Source organism: Pecten maximus, chromosome 5, assembly GCF_902652985.1.
Source record: "Pecten maximus chromosome 5, xPecMax1.1, whole genome shotgun sequence".
In the NCBI taxonomy this organism is placed as follows: domain Eukaryota; kingdom Metazoa; phylum Mollusca; class Bivalvia; order Pectinida; family Pectinidae; genus Pecten; species Pecten maximus.
This window is the reverse complement of record NC_047019.1, coordinates 1,018,839-1,039,580: the sequence shown is the minus strand read 5'-3', so window position 1 is coordinate 1,039,580 and position 20,742 is coordinate 1,018,839. Positions and strand designations below refer to the sequence as shown.

At 38.5% G+C, this 20,742-nt stretch overlaps 1 protein-coding gene across 1 annotated transcript in view; it reads right to left on the bottom strand.

Annotated features, from left to right (window-relative positions):
* Positions 1 to 20,742, bottom strand: part of LOC117326790 (tubby-related protein 4-like) — a 205,217-nt gene that overhangs the window by 48,967 nt on the left and 135,508 nt on the right. The window contains exon 7 of the mRNA XM_033883515.1: positions 17,302 to 17,444. Within this exon, the coding sequence (XP_033739406.1) occupies positions 17,302 to 17,444 (143 nt within the window). The remainder of the gene's footprint in view (positions 1 to 17,301; positions 17,445 to 20,742) is intronic.

The window sequence follows — 20,742 nt, the reverse complement described above, 5'->3', positions numbered from 1 at the left end:
TCTTTTATTTTCTGATCGGTCAGCCAAGAGGGCCGCCACAAACTTATTTGCCTCTGACTGGTGAAAATTTAGATATTGTTTGATTTCGATTACCATTGGTATATGGTATATATTGGTATTAGGGGACTGCGAATTCCATTGCATGGGTATCATTGCCATATCGAGGCTTCTGATTTGTCGAAGTTTAGACAATGGATTTGGATGCAAAATGGTACATTTTTGTAAATAGGGGAATTCGAATTCAACCACATGGGATTCATTGCCATAGCAACCACATTGAGGAATTCAATCGGTCAAATTTTAGATGCAAATTCAACCTCACGGATTTTCTTGCCATATAACCATGCTGATGCTTCTTATTGGTCGAAATATTGACATTGAACGATTTTGATGTAAACCAGGACTCGTGCATGGAACCTCTGAACTCAAGACGGACATTTCTGTATCACCCTCAGCATTTTTTTTTCTGTCTTTCGTGCTCATCCAGAGTTATCTTCCCTAACTACACTTCATTCTTTCTGTGACACTCCTTTAGGTGTCACCCCACTAGTAAGAGGGAGTAAGACATGGACTCTCACTATACCTGTTGATGAGGGGGAGTAAGACATGAACTCTCACTATACCTGTTGATGAGGGGGAGTAAGACATGGACTCTCACTATACCTGTTGATGAGAGGGAGTAAGACATGGACTCTCACTATACATGTAGATGAGGGGGAGTAAGACATGGACTCTCACTATACCTGTTGATGAGGAGGAGTAAGAGGGAGTAAGACATGGACTCTCACTATACCTGTTGATGAGGGGGAGTAAGACATGAACTCTCACTATACCTGTTGATGAGAGGGAGTAAGACATGGACTCTCACTATACCTGTATATGAGGGGGAGTAAGACATGGACTCTCACTATACCTGTATATGAGGGGGAGTAAGACATGGACTCTCACTATACCTGTATATGAGGGGGAGTAAGACATGGACTCTCACTATACCTGTATATGAGGTGGAGTAAGACATGGACTCTCATTATACCTGATGATAATGAGAGTAAAGGAAACAATTCAGAATTTTGTACAGGTAATCAAATGGCGGTTTTTTCTTCTGTAATACACAACATATAATTCACATCATCTGAGAGGCAATCAATTGTTTTAAACTTCAATTATCTACTATGAGAAAAAAAAACTATTTCCTTTCAATTCCTAAATGCTATAATGACACCACTTTTACACATTCCAAAAATTTATCTTGGAAGAAAAACGTTGCTTTATTAAACAGAAAAACCAAATTAACAAATGGTTCCCTTGGTATATGGTGGAAATAGTTTTACTTCAAAATGCAATCAACATTGACATGCATGTTTGATCCTATGTGAATTGTTTGCTTGGCCGTCTGCTCAAGTGATATGGAGGCTCAGCTGAATTGATTACTGTCAATTATGTGAGACTATTGTGTCTCATGAGATTCCAGTAAAATGCCTCTTCAGTGACACCATGTTGGTAAAATGGCTGATGGGGCTCTGCTGGTAATGGTCCTTGTATGGAGTAAACTTATAGGATTACAAATTTAGGCACTAGTTATTGTTCATGTACTAGTAATTGTTCTTAAATGACACATTGAAATTTGTAGATAATTATCAATAGGTCTCCAATCATCCTCTGACATCATTAACACACCTCTCTGGTTTTTCTGGCATCATACTTGGTGTATTTGCAAGGCTTCCTTATCATGCCAACATTTTGATTGGAATATCTTAAAGTCATTTTTTCAACAGTGTTTTTAGTTATCTTTTGGTTAAAATTTTCTGAATTATTCCAAAACTGATCTATAACTCATAAGTCAATTTTTGGTAATTTTAGAGGTTTATTGTGAAATAATGTTCCTGAAATGTATCTACCTGAGTTGCCATGGTAACAGAGAATATCCAATATGATTACTTCTCCACTGAAGAAGTCACCCATAACAAGAGGCCCAATGGGCCTTAACGGTCACCTGAGATTTGAAATATTTCAGTTAATTTAATTGACCCTTTTTGGCCCCACCCATCAGTCCTTGGGGTCAGTCAGGGCCAATATGTGCATATTAAGCTGTCATCCTTTGCTGATAATTTTAAGAAAGTTAAAATGAATTCCAATAGACATAAAACAAATGATTGTCAAAGATATGAATTCTCTATATAAACTATCGCAAAGTTTACCCTCTCCCAAGGGGCAAATGTGAAACCCCAGGGTCATGAAATTCACAATTCAAGTAAAACACCATAAAACCATTCCTTCTATGAAAATTTTTTGATTCTATCTTATATAAATTTCAGTCAATTTGACACTTTTTAGCCCCGCCCGTCAGCCCCTGGGGATCAGTCAGGGCCAACATATGTGTACTATCAAACTGTTATCCAACGCTGATGATGTTAACCAGGTTAGAATGAGTTCCAATACAAATCCAACAAATAATAGCCAAAAATATGATTTCCCTATATAAACTATAGTAAAGTTTACCCCCTCCCCAGGGGCAAAACGCAAGACCCCTGTGTCATTAAATTCACAATTTTGGTAAAGCACCATAAGACCCTTCCATCTATGGAGATTTTTTGATTCTACCAAATATGAGAGTAGAGAAGAAGATTTTTGAAATTTCAGTCGATTTGACCCTTTTTAGCCCAGCCCATCAGCCTCTAGGGGTCAGTCAGGGCCAACATTTCCATACCATCAAAATGTTATCCTATGGTGATAATGTTGACCAGGTTAGAATGAGTTCCAATACAAATCCAACAAATACAAGAGATCCCAGAGGGATCTTGGCGCCCACCATTGAGTGATCTTCATAGGTTCCATGTCAGATTGATCTTTTCTTTACTTTTCCCTTCATTTTACTAATCTGTGCAAATTGAGACATCCCTCCAGTACTTTTCAAACAAGGGAATCCTAGCTATATAAGAAATTTGAGATTTAACGATAAAGGCTGTTTGTTTGCCAGGTTGTTTTAAGGACAGACTGGTCCAAAAATGCAATACAAGGCACCAAGGGAAACCTACATATGAAATTTGAGAAAGATCCCTTAAATACTTTCTCAGAAATAGTGATAACAAACTTCAATTGTCAAAATCCAAGATGGCTGCCTGTCGGCCATGTTGTTATCCGATTGGTCTCAAATCGCAATATGCATAACTAGGCACCAAGGGGAACCTACATATGAAATTTGAGAAAGATCCATTCAGTACTTTCTCAGAAATAGCGATAACAAACTTCAATTGTCAAAATCCAAGATGGCTGCCTGTCGGCCATGTTGTTATCCGATTGGTCTCAAAACGCAATATGCATAACTAGGCACCTAGGGGAACCTTCATATGAAATTTCAGAAAGATCCCTTCAGTACTTTCTCAGAAATAGCTATAACAAACTTCAATTGTCAAAATCCAAGATGGCTGCCTGTCGGCCATGTTGTTTTCAGATTGGTCTCAAAACGCAATATGCATAACTAGGCACCAAGGGGAACCTACATATGAAATTTGAGAAAGATCCCTACAGTACTTTCTCAGAAATAGCGATAACAAACTTCAATTGTCAAAATCCAAGATGGCTACCTGTCGGCCATGTTGTTATCCGATTGGTCTCAAAACGCAATATGCATAACTAGGCACCTAGGGGAACCTTCATAAGAAATTTGAGAAAGATCCCTTCAGTACTTTCTCAGAAATAGCGATAACAAACTTCAATTGTCAAAATCCAAGATGGCTGCCTGTCGGCCATGTTGTTTTCAGATTGGTCTCAAAACGCAATATGCATAACAAGGCACCAAGGGGAACCTACATATGAAATTTGAGAAAGATCCCTAAAGTACTTTCTCAGAAATAGCGATAACAAACTTCAATTGTCAAAATCCAAGATGGCTGCCTGTCGGCCATGTTGTTATCCGATTGGTCTCAAAACGCAATATGCATAACTAAGCACCTAGGGGAACCTTCATAAGAAATTTGAGAAAGATCCCTTCTGTACTTTCTCAGAAATAGCGATAACAAACTTCAATTGTCAAAATCCAAGATGGCTGCCTGTCGGCCATGTTGTTTTCAGATTGGTCTCAAAACGCAATATGCATAACAAGGCACCAAGGGGAACCTACATATGAAATTTGAGAAAGATCCCTGAAGTACTTTCTCAGAAATAGCGATAACAAACTTCAATTGTCAAAATCCAAGATGGCTGCCTGTCGGCCATGTTGTTATCTGATTGGTCTCAAAACCCAATATGCATAACTAGGCACCAAGGGGAACCTTCATATGAAATTTGAGAAAGATCCCTTCAGTACTTTCTCAGAAATAGCGATAACAAGAATTGTTTACGGACGGAGGGACGGAGGGACGGAGGGACGGACGGACGGACCACGGACCACGGACGCAGGGCGATTTGAATAGCCCACCATCTGATGATGGTGGGCTAAAAAGTCAAAAATGTGATTTCGCTATATAAACTATAGTAAAGTTAACCCCCTCCCCAGGGGGCAAACATGAAACCCCAGGGTAATAAAATTCACAATTTTGGTAAAGCACCATAAGGACCTTCCATCTATGTATAGTTTTTGATTCTACCAAATAAGAGAGTAGATAAGAAGATTTTTGAAATTTCAGTCAATTTGATACTTTTTAGCCCCGCCCATCAGCCCCTGGGGGTCAGTCAGGGCCAACATATGCATATTATCAAACAGTTATCCAACACTGATAATATTAACCAGATAAGAAAAATTTCCAATACAAATCGAATAAATAATAGTCAAAAATGTGATTTCTCTATATAAACTATAGTAAAGTTTACCCCCTCCCCAGGGGCAAACGTGAGACCCCAGGGTCATGCAATTCACAATTTTGGTAAAGCACCACAAGACCCTTTCATCTATAAAGAGTGTTTGACTCCACCATATCTGAGAGTAGAGAAGAAGATTTTTGAAGTTTTAGTCAATTTGACCCTTTTTGGCCCCACCCCTCAGGCCCCTGGGGGGTGGGGACCATATAATTCACAATTTTGGTTGACCTTCAGCCATAGAAACTTTCTGCCAAATTTCATTGAATTTTGTTCAGTGGTTTTGGAGAAGAAGTCAAAAATGTAAAAAGTTTACGGACACACGACGCACGACGACGGACAAAAGGCGATTAGAATAGGTCACTTGAGACTTCGTCTCAGGTGACCTAAAAAAAGAAAATTTAGTTACAACAATATATATATCATTTTTAGTAATATATATATGTAAATCACTTAATCTATATACACTAAGCAACTGCCATTTGGTTTTATGGCCTGTCTCTTTCAGGAAGTGTATCCAAAAGTAATCAAAAGTAATCAACCCTTTATGGCAAAAGGCATTAATTATCAATTTTAAAACTGTACTACTATGGTTCAAGCAGCAATCTTACACAGTTTTGGGGCCAATTGCTCCAAAAAACCCAAATGGTGTGATTCTGTATCCATGCCACTATTAATGTACTGTACACATTGTATTGACCTCTGTAACCAATGACCTTGACCGTTTACCTCACTTACTGTTTAACAACCAATGACCTTGTCCTTTTACCTCACTTCCTGTTTAACAACCAATGACCTTGTCCTTTTACCTCACTTCCTGTTTAACAACCAATGACCTTGACCTTTTACCTCACTTCCTATTTAACAACCAATGACCTTGACCTTTTACCTCACTTATTGTTTAACAACTAGCAATACATTGGCGATGGCCCAACGTTATGTTTTCCGCTGTTGTGAAGGATTAGTTGCCAACTAAACATGCTCCAGAGACCAGAGCTGTCAGCTCTTATTACACAGCACTGTAAATGGTGAACAGAAAATCACAATTTTTTCTTCTCCACGATAATACTTTCAGGAAGCTGACGGGAGATTTATCAGTGTTGTATGTACAGGAAAACCCATACATCAAAACCAAAGAGGATTCAAAGTGGACACCTTGTTTTTACATCTTCTCAAAGTAATTCTGTTTGGGCGGAAAATTAGTTATCCAGTTGCCATGGCAACCAAAAATCGATTTTTTTGCAACAAAAAGACTACATGTATATATTTTTTATTATAGTAACAACAGACGGGAACAGATATTCCACAAAATCCTATTTACTTCAAAACAATTTCTATTTCCGTAAAGCTTATATGCTGCCCTAAAATCTCTTCATACAACAAGAGGCCCAAGGGCGTTAAAGAGTCATCTGACGTTCATCAAAGTGTGCAATGTCATGTAAAATATGATTAAAAAATGACGTATAATGGATAATACAAACACCCCAAAGATATAAAGGGACATTTTCTTATAACATTTTAATACCATTAATACTACTTATATATATATAAACTATCATAAAAATAAATTTTACCCCCTCCCCGGGGAAATGTTTGACTCCAATGTCATGAATTTCAATTTTTGTAAAACACCAAAATTAAAAACCCTTCCATCTATGAAGATGTACTTGTGAGTGGTTTTGACTTGACATGTCCACATACAGGTAAATGTACCATTTATATTTCGGACGTAAACAGCAATGTTAGCGCCTGATAGGACACCATGGAAACAAAAAGTTTACTTGGATTTGACAAACATTTTATAGCCCGCACTTTTTACGTTTTTTGGAAAACATTTTGTCTGATAGACCACTTAATTAGATAGCCCACAGAAGGCATTTAGTCTGTTGGCAATACAGAGGAAATTACAGTATTTGACCCCTGTGACTTTGAATGTAGGTCAAGGTCATGCATTTGAACAAACTTAGTTGGCCATTCACCTCAGCATGCTATAGACCCAATATCAAGTCTCTTGGCCTCTTGGTTATTGAGAAGAAAAATAGAAAAGTTGACACTGAATGAATAAAGGATGGAAGCCACACTTCAGGCAGGTCAGCCAGAAAAGGTAGTCAGAGATGTCAGTTTATTGTTTTCAAAATGTTTTTATTTAAATCTATTTGAATCAAGCCTAAATTCCCTGTTCTGGAGTGTATGAACAAGAGGCCCAATGGGCCTGTGTTGCTCACTTGTTTGATGATTCTCTGCCTTTTGTGAATTTTAGGTAATCAGAACATGTCCTTTAGAATGACATCTTTGACCTTAAATATTTGGTTCCAAGTAATTTGTGGGGATCTATTATAGGAATCTACCAGCCAAATATCATGATTCTTGGCCTTTTGGTTAACCAGAAGAAGTCATTTTAAAGGTTTTGACCCTTATGACCTGGAATATGAGTCAAGGTAATTTGTTTGGCCTCATCCAAGGAGTCTTTCAGTCAAATATTATGACTCTAGAAATCTTAGTTAGTGAAAAGAAGTTATTTAAAAGATATGGAGAAATTTGACCCATGTAACCTTGAATATGTGGAAAGGTCAAAACATACCCAATGTTGTCAAGCCTCGTCCAAGGAACCTATCAGCCAAAAATCATTACTCTAGGTCTCTTATAAGTTGGAGAGAAGAAACCATTTAAACATTTTAACAAATTTGACCCCTGTAACCTTGAATATGGGTAAAGGCCATTTCCTTTTACAAACTTTGTTGGACCTCATTCAAGGAACCTTTAAGGCAAAAATCATTACTCTGGCACTCATGGTTAGTGAGAAAAAGCTGTTTGAATTGAAAAGTTGATGACGGATACCGGACAACAGATGACAGACAGACGACGGATACTGAACCATATGGCATAATATCATGTGGCCCTTTGGGCCAGGTGAGTTATAAAATTGATGAATTGATACATTATCGAAAATCTTACAAATACTTTTTAATAGATGAAGGCGTGGTGTAGTAAAATGTAGCCTAATGAATTCTGAAGTAAAAGGTGTTTTCAGGCCATCTGATATTTCTCTTAAATTTTAAAATCAACTTTTTATTGGATTAATTTCCTGTCATACAGTCAATAAAAAATTAATAAGAAAAAAAATGTTTCCAGAATTGAATCCAGGGAACTTGACACAATTACATGCTCAGAACTGCTGCAGACGGTAATATTTCCAAATCATTATATGCCCAAACAACTCATTAGATTGCCGATATTAAGTTTTGACATCCAATTAATAAATTTTAATCAATAATTTTGCTGAATTTGTGTGCCCCCCAAAGTGTGGCAGAGTATTAAAACCAGAGGCCATTTTATCTCTGAAGTTCTGTTTGGAGAAATGGTCAATCCTCTCAGTAAAAACCAGGGATTTCACCCAGATTTTTTAGTCATTAAACACGGTTTTGTTTCCATTTCCTGGCTTTGTAAGCGCATGCTGATGAGTTCCTAGCTAGTTCCTTTGACATAATCAAAGTGTAGTTAATTCGATCCATAAAATCCCACTACTTAATCAAAGATCTTGTTAAGGTTCTAAACATCCCCAGTTGTTACTCCTAACTAAACATCCCCAGTTGTTACTCCTAACTAAACATCCCCAGTTGTTACTCCTAACTCCTCCTAACTCATTTTAACACATTATGAACACCACCATGTTCAATAAAATAATAGCCATCAAATGTTTTTAACTTTGAGATAATTTCAAGGTGTTTGCGTTTCGTCTATACAGATGCTGACTGTACATCGCTTTGAAGCGATTGATTTGACACCAGCAGATCTCAATATTTTTTATAAACTCATTGGTCCAATGTCTACATTACAACATAAAAAAAGACATGAACTGAAAATTGAATGTCAAATCTTTAAAAAAAAAAAAAAAAAAAATGTAGAAATCTTTTGTGTATTATTCGTTATATCAGACTTTGATATTTCTGCCCGGAAGCAATTTTTCTCAAATATATAAATTGGGATCAAAATAAATAGAGAATGTTTTTATCTCAGCCTCCACGACAGAATGATTAATATATGAACAGTCAGAATGTTGTTATTTCACACAAATTGTCATCAAGCAAAACAGAAATCTGGGGCTCAGACGAGTGAAATGATTCAATGTTGGACTTATTAATTAGAAATCTAACCGAGAGGATGGTGTCTGAAAACTTCGGCCCTGACCTGTCATCTGAGTGTAAACACTGTCTGATAGAAATAGAAAAACAGCAAATGATCCCGTCTCGAGTACAGGTAAGGACAGCAATGAATTATGGGTAATTTAAACATGATATAAAAACAGATAATCGTATAGCTAACAACTGTATCATCAAGCCAGGAAGCTATAAAAATGGCCAGTTTTGATGGTTAAGCCGACAACAGTTAGCATATAATTTTCACTGATGAAGTGATAATAAGTTTCTCTACCCATTTAAATTTTCAAGGTAGGATGCAATTTTTACAGAAATGATGAAGAGATATTTAAAAGTTTCTCTACCCATTTAAATTTTCAAGGTAGGATGCAATTTTTACAGAAATGATGAAGAGATATTTAAAAGTTTCTCTACACATTTAAATTTTCAAGGTAGGATGCAATTTTTACAGAAATGATGAAGAGATATTTAAAAGTTTCTCTACCCATTTAAATTTTCAAGGTAGGATGCAATTTTTACAGAAATGATGAAGAGATATTTAAAAGTTTCTCTACCCATTTAAATTTTCAAGGTAGGATGCAATTTTTACAGAAATGATGAAGAGATATTTAAAAGTTTCTCTACACATTTAAATTTTCAAGGTAGGATGCAATTTTTACAGAAATGATGAAGAGATATTTAAAAGTTTCTCTACACATTTAAATTTTCAAGGTATCTTTCTTAAGACAGTCCGGGTGATTTGAGGCCGGGTGTCAAGGAGGAAGTTATGAATCAGATCAAGACATTATGTGTCAAATAATCAATCTCTATTCTGCATCATTGCCTCTGTATAACCAGCATGAAAAAAGTTCCAAACCTATCAGAAATGATCAATTTAAGAGGAAATAGCAAGACAGTCTGACGTATACACCTCATTTGATAATTTCTATGACATTACAAATATCTAACAAGAATGACCATGAGTAATGAAATATTTCAATACCTTAATGAGGATTTTTGTGAAAATCAGAATAAATTCTTCAATACCTTGCTGAGGATTTTTGTGAAAATCAGAATAAATGTGTGGAATCAGATCAACATTATTATTTTTTTTGTATTTTTTTTCATGATGAGACATCACCACCTTGATGGATTCGTAATATTAGTATAAGTCAATGATAGATCCTTATAAAAACGACCTACACCAATCACTACAGTACCTACAGGGTATATCTCGTAAAAAAAACCTTCAATGCCTTTCACATATCGATTGATAAACCTGAGTGTTCCACAGGAAATGATTCAAGCTCTGTCATAGCAATTTATGACAATGTTTTGCCAGTCATGTTTCTGAAGAATCGATATTTGTTTGTAAAATATTTTTGATAGGAAATTTTGACAAATTGAAAACCTGTCAAAACATTTCTTCGACAGGCTTCCCACATACAGTGCGGGTTTAAAAGTACACATCTGACTAGGATTTGTCATATTGCGTTCCAGTATCAATACAATTTCCTGATGATCGTCAATCAGAAACCTAAATTCAGAGGTTTACAGAAACATTTAATTGTACTTATAGAACAGCCAACTCTTAACCTCATCAGGCCACCCTTAGAAATATGCAAACAGATTTTCAACCTTTAATAGGAAAACAAACCAGGATATGGAATCATTTTTTATTTTGTGTTCTTAAACAAAAGAAACACACATCAACCATATTTGGGTTTTGGAGATGTAGTTTCAAACCTTCACAGCAACTTCCAGACATAACTATTCAGAATTGTCTAATCAATTTTTCACAATAAATTTTTTGAGTCGGCACATTTTGGTCTCATATAATTCCAGTAACATTTGTTATTCTGCTGTAAATTAGTGCCTGGCTTATTGTAGAAAAACACTAAAATACACTAACTATATATTACTAAAACACTACATGTCCCCTACCAGCCCCCACTAGTTATTACGGTCCTTTACAATACATGTCCCCAACCAGCCCCAGCTAGCAATTACGGTCCTTTACAATACATGTCCCCTACCAGCCCCCACTAGATATTACGGTCCTTTACAATACATGTCCCCTACCAGCCCCCACTAGTTATTATGGTCCTTTACAATACATGTCCCCTACCAGCCCCCACTAGTTATTATAGTCCTTTACAATACATGTCCCCTACCAGCCCCCACTAGTTATTATGGTCCCCTACCAGCCCCCACTAGATATTATGGTCCTTTACAATACATGTCCCCTACCAGCCCCCACTAGATATTATGGTCCTTTACAATACATGTCCCCTACCAGCCCCCACTAGTTATTATAGTCCTTTACAATACATGTCCCCTACCAGCCCCCACTAGTTATTATGGTCCCCTACCAGCCCCCACTAGATATTATGGTCCTTTACAATACATGTCCCCTACCAGCCCCCACTAGATATTATGGTCCTTTACAATACATGTCCCCTACCAGCCCCCCACTAGCTATTATGGTCCTTTAAAATACATGTCCCCTACCGGCCCCCACTAGATATTATGGTCCTTTACAATACATGTCCCCTACCAGCCCCCACTAGATATTATGGTCCTTTACAATACATGTCCCCTACCAGCTCCCACTAGATATTATGGTCCTTTACAATACATGTCCCCTACCAGCCCCCCCTAGATATTACGGTCCTTTACAATACATGTCCCCTACCAGCCCCCACTAGATATTATGGTCCTTTACAATACATGTCCCCTACCAGCTCCCACTAGATATTATGGTCCTTTACAATACATGTCCCCTACCAGCCCCCAATAGATATTACGGTCCTTTACAATACATGTCCCCTACCAGCCCCCACTAGATATTATGGTCCTTTACAATACATGTCCCCTACCGGCCCCCACTAGATATTATGGTCCTTTACAATACATGTCCCCTACCAGCCCCCCACTAGCTATTATGGTCCTTTACAATACATGTCCCCTACCGGCCCCCACTAGATATTATGGTCCTTTACAATACATGTCCCCTACCGGCCCCCACTAGATATTATGGTCCTTTACAATACATGTCCCCTACCAGCCCCCACTAGATATTACGGTCCTTTACAATACATGTCCCCTACCAGCCCCCACTAGATATTATTGTCCTTTACAATACATGTCCCCTAACAGCCCCCCACTAGCTATTATGGTCCTTTACAATACATGTACCCTACCTGCCCCCACTAGATATTATGGTCCTGTACAATACATGTCCCCTACCGGCCCCCACTAGATATTATGGTCCTTTACAATACATGTCCCCTACCGGCCCCCACTAGATATTATGGTCCTTTACAATACATGTCCCCTACCGGCCCCCACTAGATATTATGGTCCTGTACAATACATGTCCCCTACCGGCCCCCACTAGATATTATGGTCCTTTACAATACATGTCCCCTACCGGCCCCCACTAGATATTATGGTCCTGTACAATACATGTCCCCTACCGGCCCCCACTAGATATTATGGTCCTTTACAATACATGTCCCCTACCGGCCCCCAGGCCTAAAATAAAAAATTAATTGGTTGCTGCTGCCGCCCTACCCAAAAAAAATGGTCCCGCTGGAATTATTTTTTTACGTTTTTTTCGGTCATTTTTTTTTTATAAATCGTCATTTCCGGATTCCGGATTTACCGGATTCGTTTCGGTTTTAGTTTTGACTCTTCGTCGCTCAAACTCTTTATAATAGCGAGTTGTTAAAGCGTGCAAAGCACCTTGCTGACGTTTTGGGCTCGGAGCCGCCATGGACGTCGCTACGCTAAAACGAAAGTTGGCTGCAGTCAGCAATGATTACGTATCGCTGTGCTGTAGTTTGGTGTATGAAGGAGAACCAGATATGCATAAACATAACAAGAACAACTATATTATGGAGTTTGGTGTCGGGGACACGTGGAATGAAGTGCTTGATGAGCTATTACATACCGGCACACACTCGCCGTCACTGCCGGGGAAAACAGATGTGGTTGAGTTATCTCTTGCGGCAAAAAACTCGATCACTGTCTTCCACCCCCATATGGATGAGGCTATCGAGGTAGCCCAAAACCTCGACAACACTTTTAAATATGCGACTTTTAAAGTGATCAAATCTACCACAACAACAGAATCCGAGAGTAACCCGACTAGTACTAGTAAAAGGAACGCCTTCAGTGTCCTGATGTCGTCAGCGACCGAATTGTCGAAATTTGCGAAACACAAGGATGCTACATGGCAAAAATTCACAGGTAAGTCACATTTTGTGGTAGAGGTTAGCCTACAAAATGTAAACATGCAAAAGACTAACCTCAGTGTATTATTGTTCTCTGATATTTTTTTTAAAAAGTAGTTTGAATCAATATATTGAAGCATCAACTTTAATATTAATGTGTATCTACTGTGTCGGAGTTTTAGAATTTTTTCGTCCTTTGTTTAAAGGTTTAACATGCGAAGGGTGGGTGGGGGGTGTACAATGTATCGTGTAAAGAGAGGTCCTTTTTAATATATAATTATAAGAACCTATGAAGAAACCGAGATGCACATATTAAAATGATAAATGGACTTTAATTTGAATATAGTGAAGGTACCTTGTCTGAAGATTTGGATCTCTATGTCGACCGATTGTTTTAAAATTTACGACTTAATTATTAATTAAATTCTGTACTTTAATTTGACAATTTGTGGTCTGATGTGTATCGACGGGCGTATTATGCATCCGTGTACGGTGCTGTTGTTAATATATTCGTATTTACAGTTTGATATTTTCAATATCTTTCAGAAAAAGATCGGATGTGTAATGATGTTGTCGATGCTTTGGCGAAAGACGATGTAAAGTTTCCCGCCACAATGTCCGATGCTGTGATCAGAAAAAATGTTGATGCTATAACGAATGCCTTGTGGTATGTGGATGGCTGCCTTGGACAGGAGAAACTTGACTTCATATACACTAAAATAAATTTGTACCTTTAACACACTACACTACATGTCCACATGATGTTTCAGTTGTTTTGTAATATTTCACAAAATTATGCTATAAAATGTCTCAACTTAAAAAAAAAAAAAAAAGCCTACCTACCTACCCACTCCTAGAAGGGGTGGGTAGGCAACAGCAAACAAAGAATTTTTTAATGATGGCCCCACTAGATATTATGGTCCTTTACAATACATGTCCCCTACCAGCCCCCCCCCCCCCCCCCCCCCCTAGATATTACGATCCTTTACAATACATGTCCCCTACCAGCCCCCCCCTAGATATTACAGTCCTTTACAATACATGTCCCCTACCGGCCCCCCACTAGATATTACGGTCCTTTACAATACATGTCCCCTACCGGCCCCCACTAGATATTATGGTCCTTTACAATACATGTCCCCTACCAGCCCCCGCTAGCTATTACGGTCCTTTACAATACATGTCCCCTACCAGCCCCCACTAGATATTACGGTCCTTTACAATACATGTCCCCTACCAGCCCCAGCTAGCTATTACGGTCCTTTACAATACATGTCCCCTACCGGCCCCAAATAGCTATTACGGCCCTTTACAATACATGTCTCCTACCAGCCCCCACTAGATATTATTGTCCTTTACAATACATGTCCCCTACCGGCCCCCGCTAGATATTACGGTCCTGTACAATACATGTCCCCTACCAGCCCCAGCTAGCTATTACAGTCCTTTAAAATACATGTCCCCTACCAGTCCCCACTTTGTAACCTTTGACCTCTTTTGATGACTTGATAACTAAAGGTATGGACTGATGACTTGATAACTAAAGGTATGGACTGATAACTAAAGGTATGGACTGATGACTAAAGGTATGGAGCGATGACTAAAGGTATGGAGCGATGACTAAAGGTATGGACTGATGACTAAAGGTATGGAGCGATGACTAAAGGTATGGACTGATAACTAAAGGTATGGACTGATGACCTGATGACTAAAGGTATGGACTGATGACCTGATGACTAAAGGTATGGACTGATGACCTGATAACTAAAGGTATGGACTGATGACCTGATGACTAAATGTATGGACTGATGACCTGATAACTAAAGGTATGGACTGATGACTAAAGGTATGGACTGATGACCTGATAACTAAAGGTATGGACTGATGACCTGATAACGAAAGGTATGGACTGATGACTAAAGGTATGGACTGATAACTAAAGGTATGGACTGATGACTAAAGGTATGGACTGATGACCTGATAACGAAAGGTATGGACTGATGACTAAAGGTATGGACTGATAACTAAAGGTATGGACTGATGACTAAAGGTATGGACTGATGACTACAGGTATGGACTGATAACTAAAGGTATGGACTGATGACTAAAGGTATGGACTGATAACTAAAGGTATGGACTGATAACTAAAGGTATGGACTGATAACTAAAGGTATGGACTGATGACTAAAGGTATGGACTGATGACTAAAGGTATGGACTGATAACTAAAGGTATGGACTGATAACTAAAGGTATGGAGCGATGACGAAAGGTATGGACTGATAACTAAAGGTATGGACTGATAACTAAAGGTATGGACTGATGACTAAAGGTATGGACTGATGACCTGATAACTAAAGGTATGGACTGATGACCTGATAACTAAAGGTATGGACTGATGCCTAAAGGTATGGACTGATGACTAAAGGTATGGACTGATGACCTGATGACTAAAGGTATGGACTGATGACTAAAGGTATGGACTGATAACTAAAGGTATGGACTGATGACTAAAGGTATGGAGCGATGACTAAAGGTATGGACTGATGACTGAAGGTATGGACTGATAACTAAAGGTATGGACTGATGGCCTGATAACTAAAGGTATGGACTGATGACTAAAGGTATGGACTGATAACTAAAGGTATGGACTGATAACTAAAGGTATGGACTGATAACTAAAGGTATGGACTGATGACTAAAGGTATGGACTGATGACCTGATAACTAAAGGTATGGACTGATAACGAAAGGTATGGACTGATGACTAAAGGTATGGACTGATGACTAAAGGTATGGACTGATAACTAAAGGTATGGACTGATAACTAAAGGTATGGACTGATGACTAAAGGTATGGACTGATGACTAAAGGTATGGACTGATAACTAAAGGTATGGAGCGATGACGAAAGGTATGGACTGATGACTACAGGTATGGACTGATAACTAAAGGTATGGACTGATGACTAAAGGTATGGACTGATGACTAAAGGTATGGACTGATGACTGAAGGTATGGACTGATAACTAAAGGTATGGACTGATGGCCTGATAACTAAAGGTATGGACTGATGACTAAAGGTATGGACTGATAACTAAAGGTATGGACTGATAACTGAAGGTATGGACTAATAACTAAAGGTATGGACTGATGACTAAAGGTATGGACTGATGACCTGATAACTAAAGGTATGGACTGATAACGAAAGGTATGGACTGATGACTAAAGGTATGGACTGATGACTCAAGGTATGGACTGATAACTAAAGGTATGGACTGATGACTAAAGGTATGGACTGATGACTAAAGGTATGGACTGATAACTAAAGGTATGGACTGATAACTAAAGGTATGGACTGATGACTAAAGGTATGGACTGATGACTAAAGGTATGGACTGATAACTAAAGGTATGGACTGATAACTAAAGGTATGGACTGATGACCTGATAACTAAAGGTATGGACTGATAACTAAAGGTATGGACTGATGACTAAAGGTATGGACTGATGACTAAAGGTATGGACTGATAACTAAAGGTATGGAGCGATGACGAAAGGTATGGACTGATGACTAAAGGTATGGACTGATAACTAAAGGTATGGAGCGATGACGAAAGGTATGGAGCGATGACTAAAGGTATGGACTGATAACTAAAGGTATAGACTGATAACTAAAGGTATGGACTGATGAACTGATAACTAAAGGTATGGACTGATGACCTGATAACTAAAGGTATGGACTGATGACCTCATAACTAAAGGTATGGACTGATGACTAAAGGTATGGAGCGATGACTAAAGGTATGGACTGATAACTAAAGGTATGGAGCGATGACTAAAGGTATGGACTGATGACTAAAGGTATGGACTGATGACTAAAGGTATGGACTGATAACTAAAGGTATGGAGCGATGACTAAAGGTATGGACTGATGACCTGATAACTAAAGGTATAGACTGATAACTAAAGGTATGGACTGATGAACTGATAACTAAAGGTATGGACTGATAACTAAAGGTATGGACTAATGACTAAAGGTATGGAGCGATGACTAAAGGTATGGACTGATGACTAAAGGTATGGAGCGATGACTAAAGGTATGGAGCGATGACTAAAGGTATGGAGCGATGACCTACCTGAGATGGAATTGAGATCCAATGAAGAAGACGTCCATCCCTGGAGTAAAAATGTAGCTCATTCCTGCATTGTAGATTTGGTAGACGAATGAAACCTCCTACCGCCAATATCTCCCCACAATTCGACCAGTCCATCCGCAGTCCTGTTGATGACAACAAAGGGAAAATGATCAGTTGACAACAAATTGACAATAGTTGATACTGAATAAAATCTTTTGTCAATCAATTATGAAATGGCATAGTTTATTGTGTTTCATTCCATTGTCTAGAACATAAAAGGTCCAAGACTTATGGAGATGTTCATTTATTGTTCTTTTTTTGTTCTAAGAGACCTTTTCTCTAGCTGTCTCTCCAATCACCCGATATATTGACGAAACTGTCTACGTACTTTTGTTCTTATGTTTAGTTCTAAAATTTGACATGCACAGCTGTCTAGAGTCAAAGAGGAACCTATATAGGGAAAGGTTAAAGCTGTACTTTTTGTGAAATTGCGATAAACTTCAAAGGTCAAAATCCTAGATGGCCACATGTGTGCCATTTTGACTATCGACCATTAACACCTCTAAGGGACTTACATCTGAAATTTGAGAAAAATTCATACAAGAACTTCTTGAACTGAAAACTGACAAATGGCAAACAGGCAATGACAACGACTGACAGATGAAGGACAGACACGAGTATCTATCTAGACAACATAGCCAGTCGAGTATCTAGACGACACAGCCAGTCGCGTATCTATCTAGACAACATAGCCAGTTGAGTATCTATCCAGACAACATAGCCAGTCGAGTATCTATCTAGACAACATAGCCAGTCGAGTATCTAGACAACATAGCCAGTCGAGTATCTATCTAGACATCAAAGCCAGTCTAGTATCTATCTAGACATCAAAGCCAATGGAGTATCTATCTAGACAACATAGCCAATGGAGTATCTATCTAGACAACATAGCCAGTGGAGTATCTATCTAGACAACATAGCCAGTTGAGTATCTAGACAACATAGCCAGTCGAGTATCTATCTAGACAACATTATTAATTTAGCCAATCGAGTATCTATCTAGACAACATAGCCTGTCGAGTATCTATCTAGACAACATAGCCAGTTGAGTATCTAGACAACATAGCCAGTCGAGTATCTATCTAGAAAACATAGCCAGTCGAGTATCTATCTAGACAACATAGCCAGTCGAGTATCTATCTAGACAACATAGCCAGTCGAGTATCTATCTAGACAACATAGCCAGTTGAGTATCTAGACAACATAGCCAGTCGAGTATCTAGACAACATAGCCAGTCGAGTATCTATCTAGACAACATAGCCAGTCGAGTATCCATCTAGACAACATAGCCAGTCGAGTATCTATCTAGACAACATAGCCAGTGGAGTATCTATCTAGACAACATAGCCAGTCGAGTATCTATCTAGACAACATAGCCAGTCGAGTATCCATCTAAACAACATAGCCAGTTGAGTATCTAGACAACAAAGCCAGTGGAGTATCTATCTAGACAACATAGCCAGTCGAGTATCTATCTAGACAACATGGCCAGTCGAGTATCTATCTAGACAACATGGCCAGTCGAGTATCTAGACAACACAACCAGTCGAGTATCTATCTAGACAACATAGCCAGTCGAGTATCTATGTAGACAACATAGCCAGTAGAGTATCTAGACAACATAGCCAGTCGAGTATCTACCTAGACAACATAGCCAGTTGAGTATCTATCTAGACAACACAGCCAGTCGAGTATCTTTCTAGACATCATAGCCAGTCGAGTATCTATCTAGACAACATAGCCAGTTGAGTATCTATCTAGACAACATGGCCAGTCGAGTATCTAGACAACATAGCCAGTCGAGTATCTATCTAGACAACATAGCTAGTCGAGTATCTGGTCAACATAGCTAGTCGAGTATCTAGACAACATAGCCAGTCGAGTATCTACCTAGACAACATAGCTAGTCGAGTATCTGGTCAACATAGCTAGTCGAGTATCTAGACAACATAGCTAGTCGAGTATCTAGACAACATAGCCAGTCGAGTATCTAGACAACATAGCCAGTCGAGTATCTAGACAACATAGCCAGTCGAGTATCTAGACAACATAGCCAGTCGAGTATCTATCTAGACAACATAGCCAGTCGAGTATCTATCCAGACAACATAGCCAGTCGAGTATCTAGACAACATAGCCAGTCGAGTATCTAGACAACATAGCCAGTCGAGTATCTATCTAGACAACATAGCCAGTCGAGTATCTATCTAGACAACATAGCCAGTCGAGTATCTAGACAACATAGCCAGTGGAGTATCTACCTAGACAACAAAGCCAGTGGAGTATCTATCTAGACAACATAGCCAGTCGAGTATCTACCTAGACAACATAGCCAGTTGAGTATCTACCTAGACAACAAAGCCAGTGGAGTATCTATCTAGACAACATAGCCAGTCGAGTATCTATCTAGACAACATAGCCAGTCGAGTATCTAGACAACATAGCCAGTGGAGTATCTATCTAGACAACATAGCCAGTCGAGTATCTAGACAACATAGCCAGTCGAGTATCTATCTAGACAACATAGCTAGTCGAGTATCTAGACAACATAGCCAGTCGAGTATCTATCTAGACAACATAGCCAGTTGAGTATCTACCTAGACAACATAGCCAGTGGAGTATCTATCTAGACATCAATGCCCAGGTTCTGAATCATTGTCTCCAACGAGGTGGTGCATTATACACGTCAGTGACTCTCATTATCGTCATAATGATTGGAAATGATGTAAAATGAAGTGCATTGAGAGCGGCCATAAGGACGTAGTAAAGCGCTATGTAATCATAGTTATAGTGTTGGGGAATGAATTTTGTGTTTACAATGGACTTGTACACATTCTGGTTATATAGAATGATTACTCACAAGAACAAACTCTGAAAAATTGTTGTTCAATATTTTTTAATAGGAGACTAATATGCTCATAATGAGGCTTTGCGACTTCCAGCATGCAAACTCATTAAAGTTGCACTCCAGCTTTCTTAAATAACAAATATTTCACATGATGCTTCAAAAATTATCACGTGAAAGGTTAACACCATTTTGTCGACAGTAACATTCTGCAATCTCATTTCATACTTGAGTTACAGAAGGATATTGCTGATTTTGGCGACAATATTTATTTGTCTTGTTTACTATCTAGCTGTGTAAACATGTAAACGAGTCATACTATCTTTGTAAACAGCAGTGTGCTTTTTTCTAGTATCATTTTCATGACAAATTGGTCCCGTGAGGCGTGAAGGGTTTGTACAGAACCGATATCTAATCTATTGGTGAAAACATTGTTAATTTGTAGTGTTTGTTTCCAATCCTATCTTATCTCCACAGTAAAGAAGAAACAGTGAACCTTTATGGTAATATTTCTACAAAAGTTACGTAACTTTTAA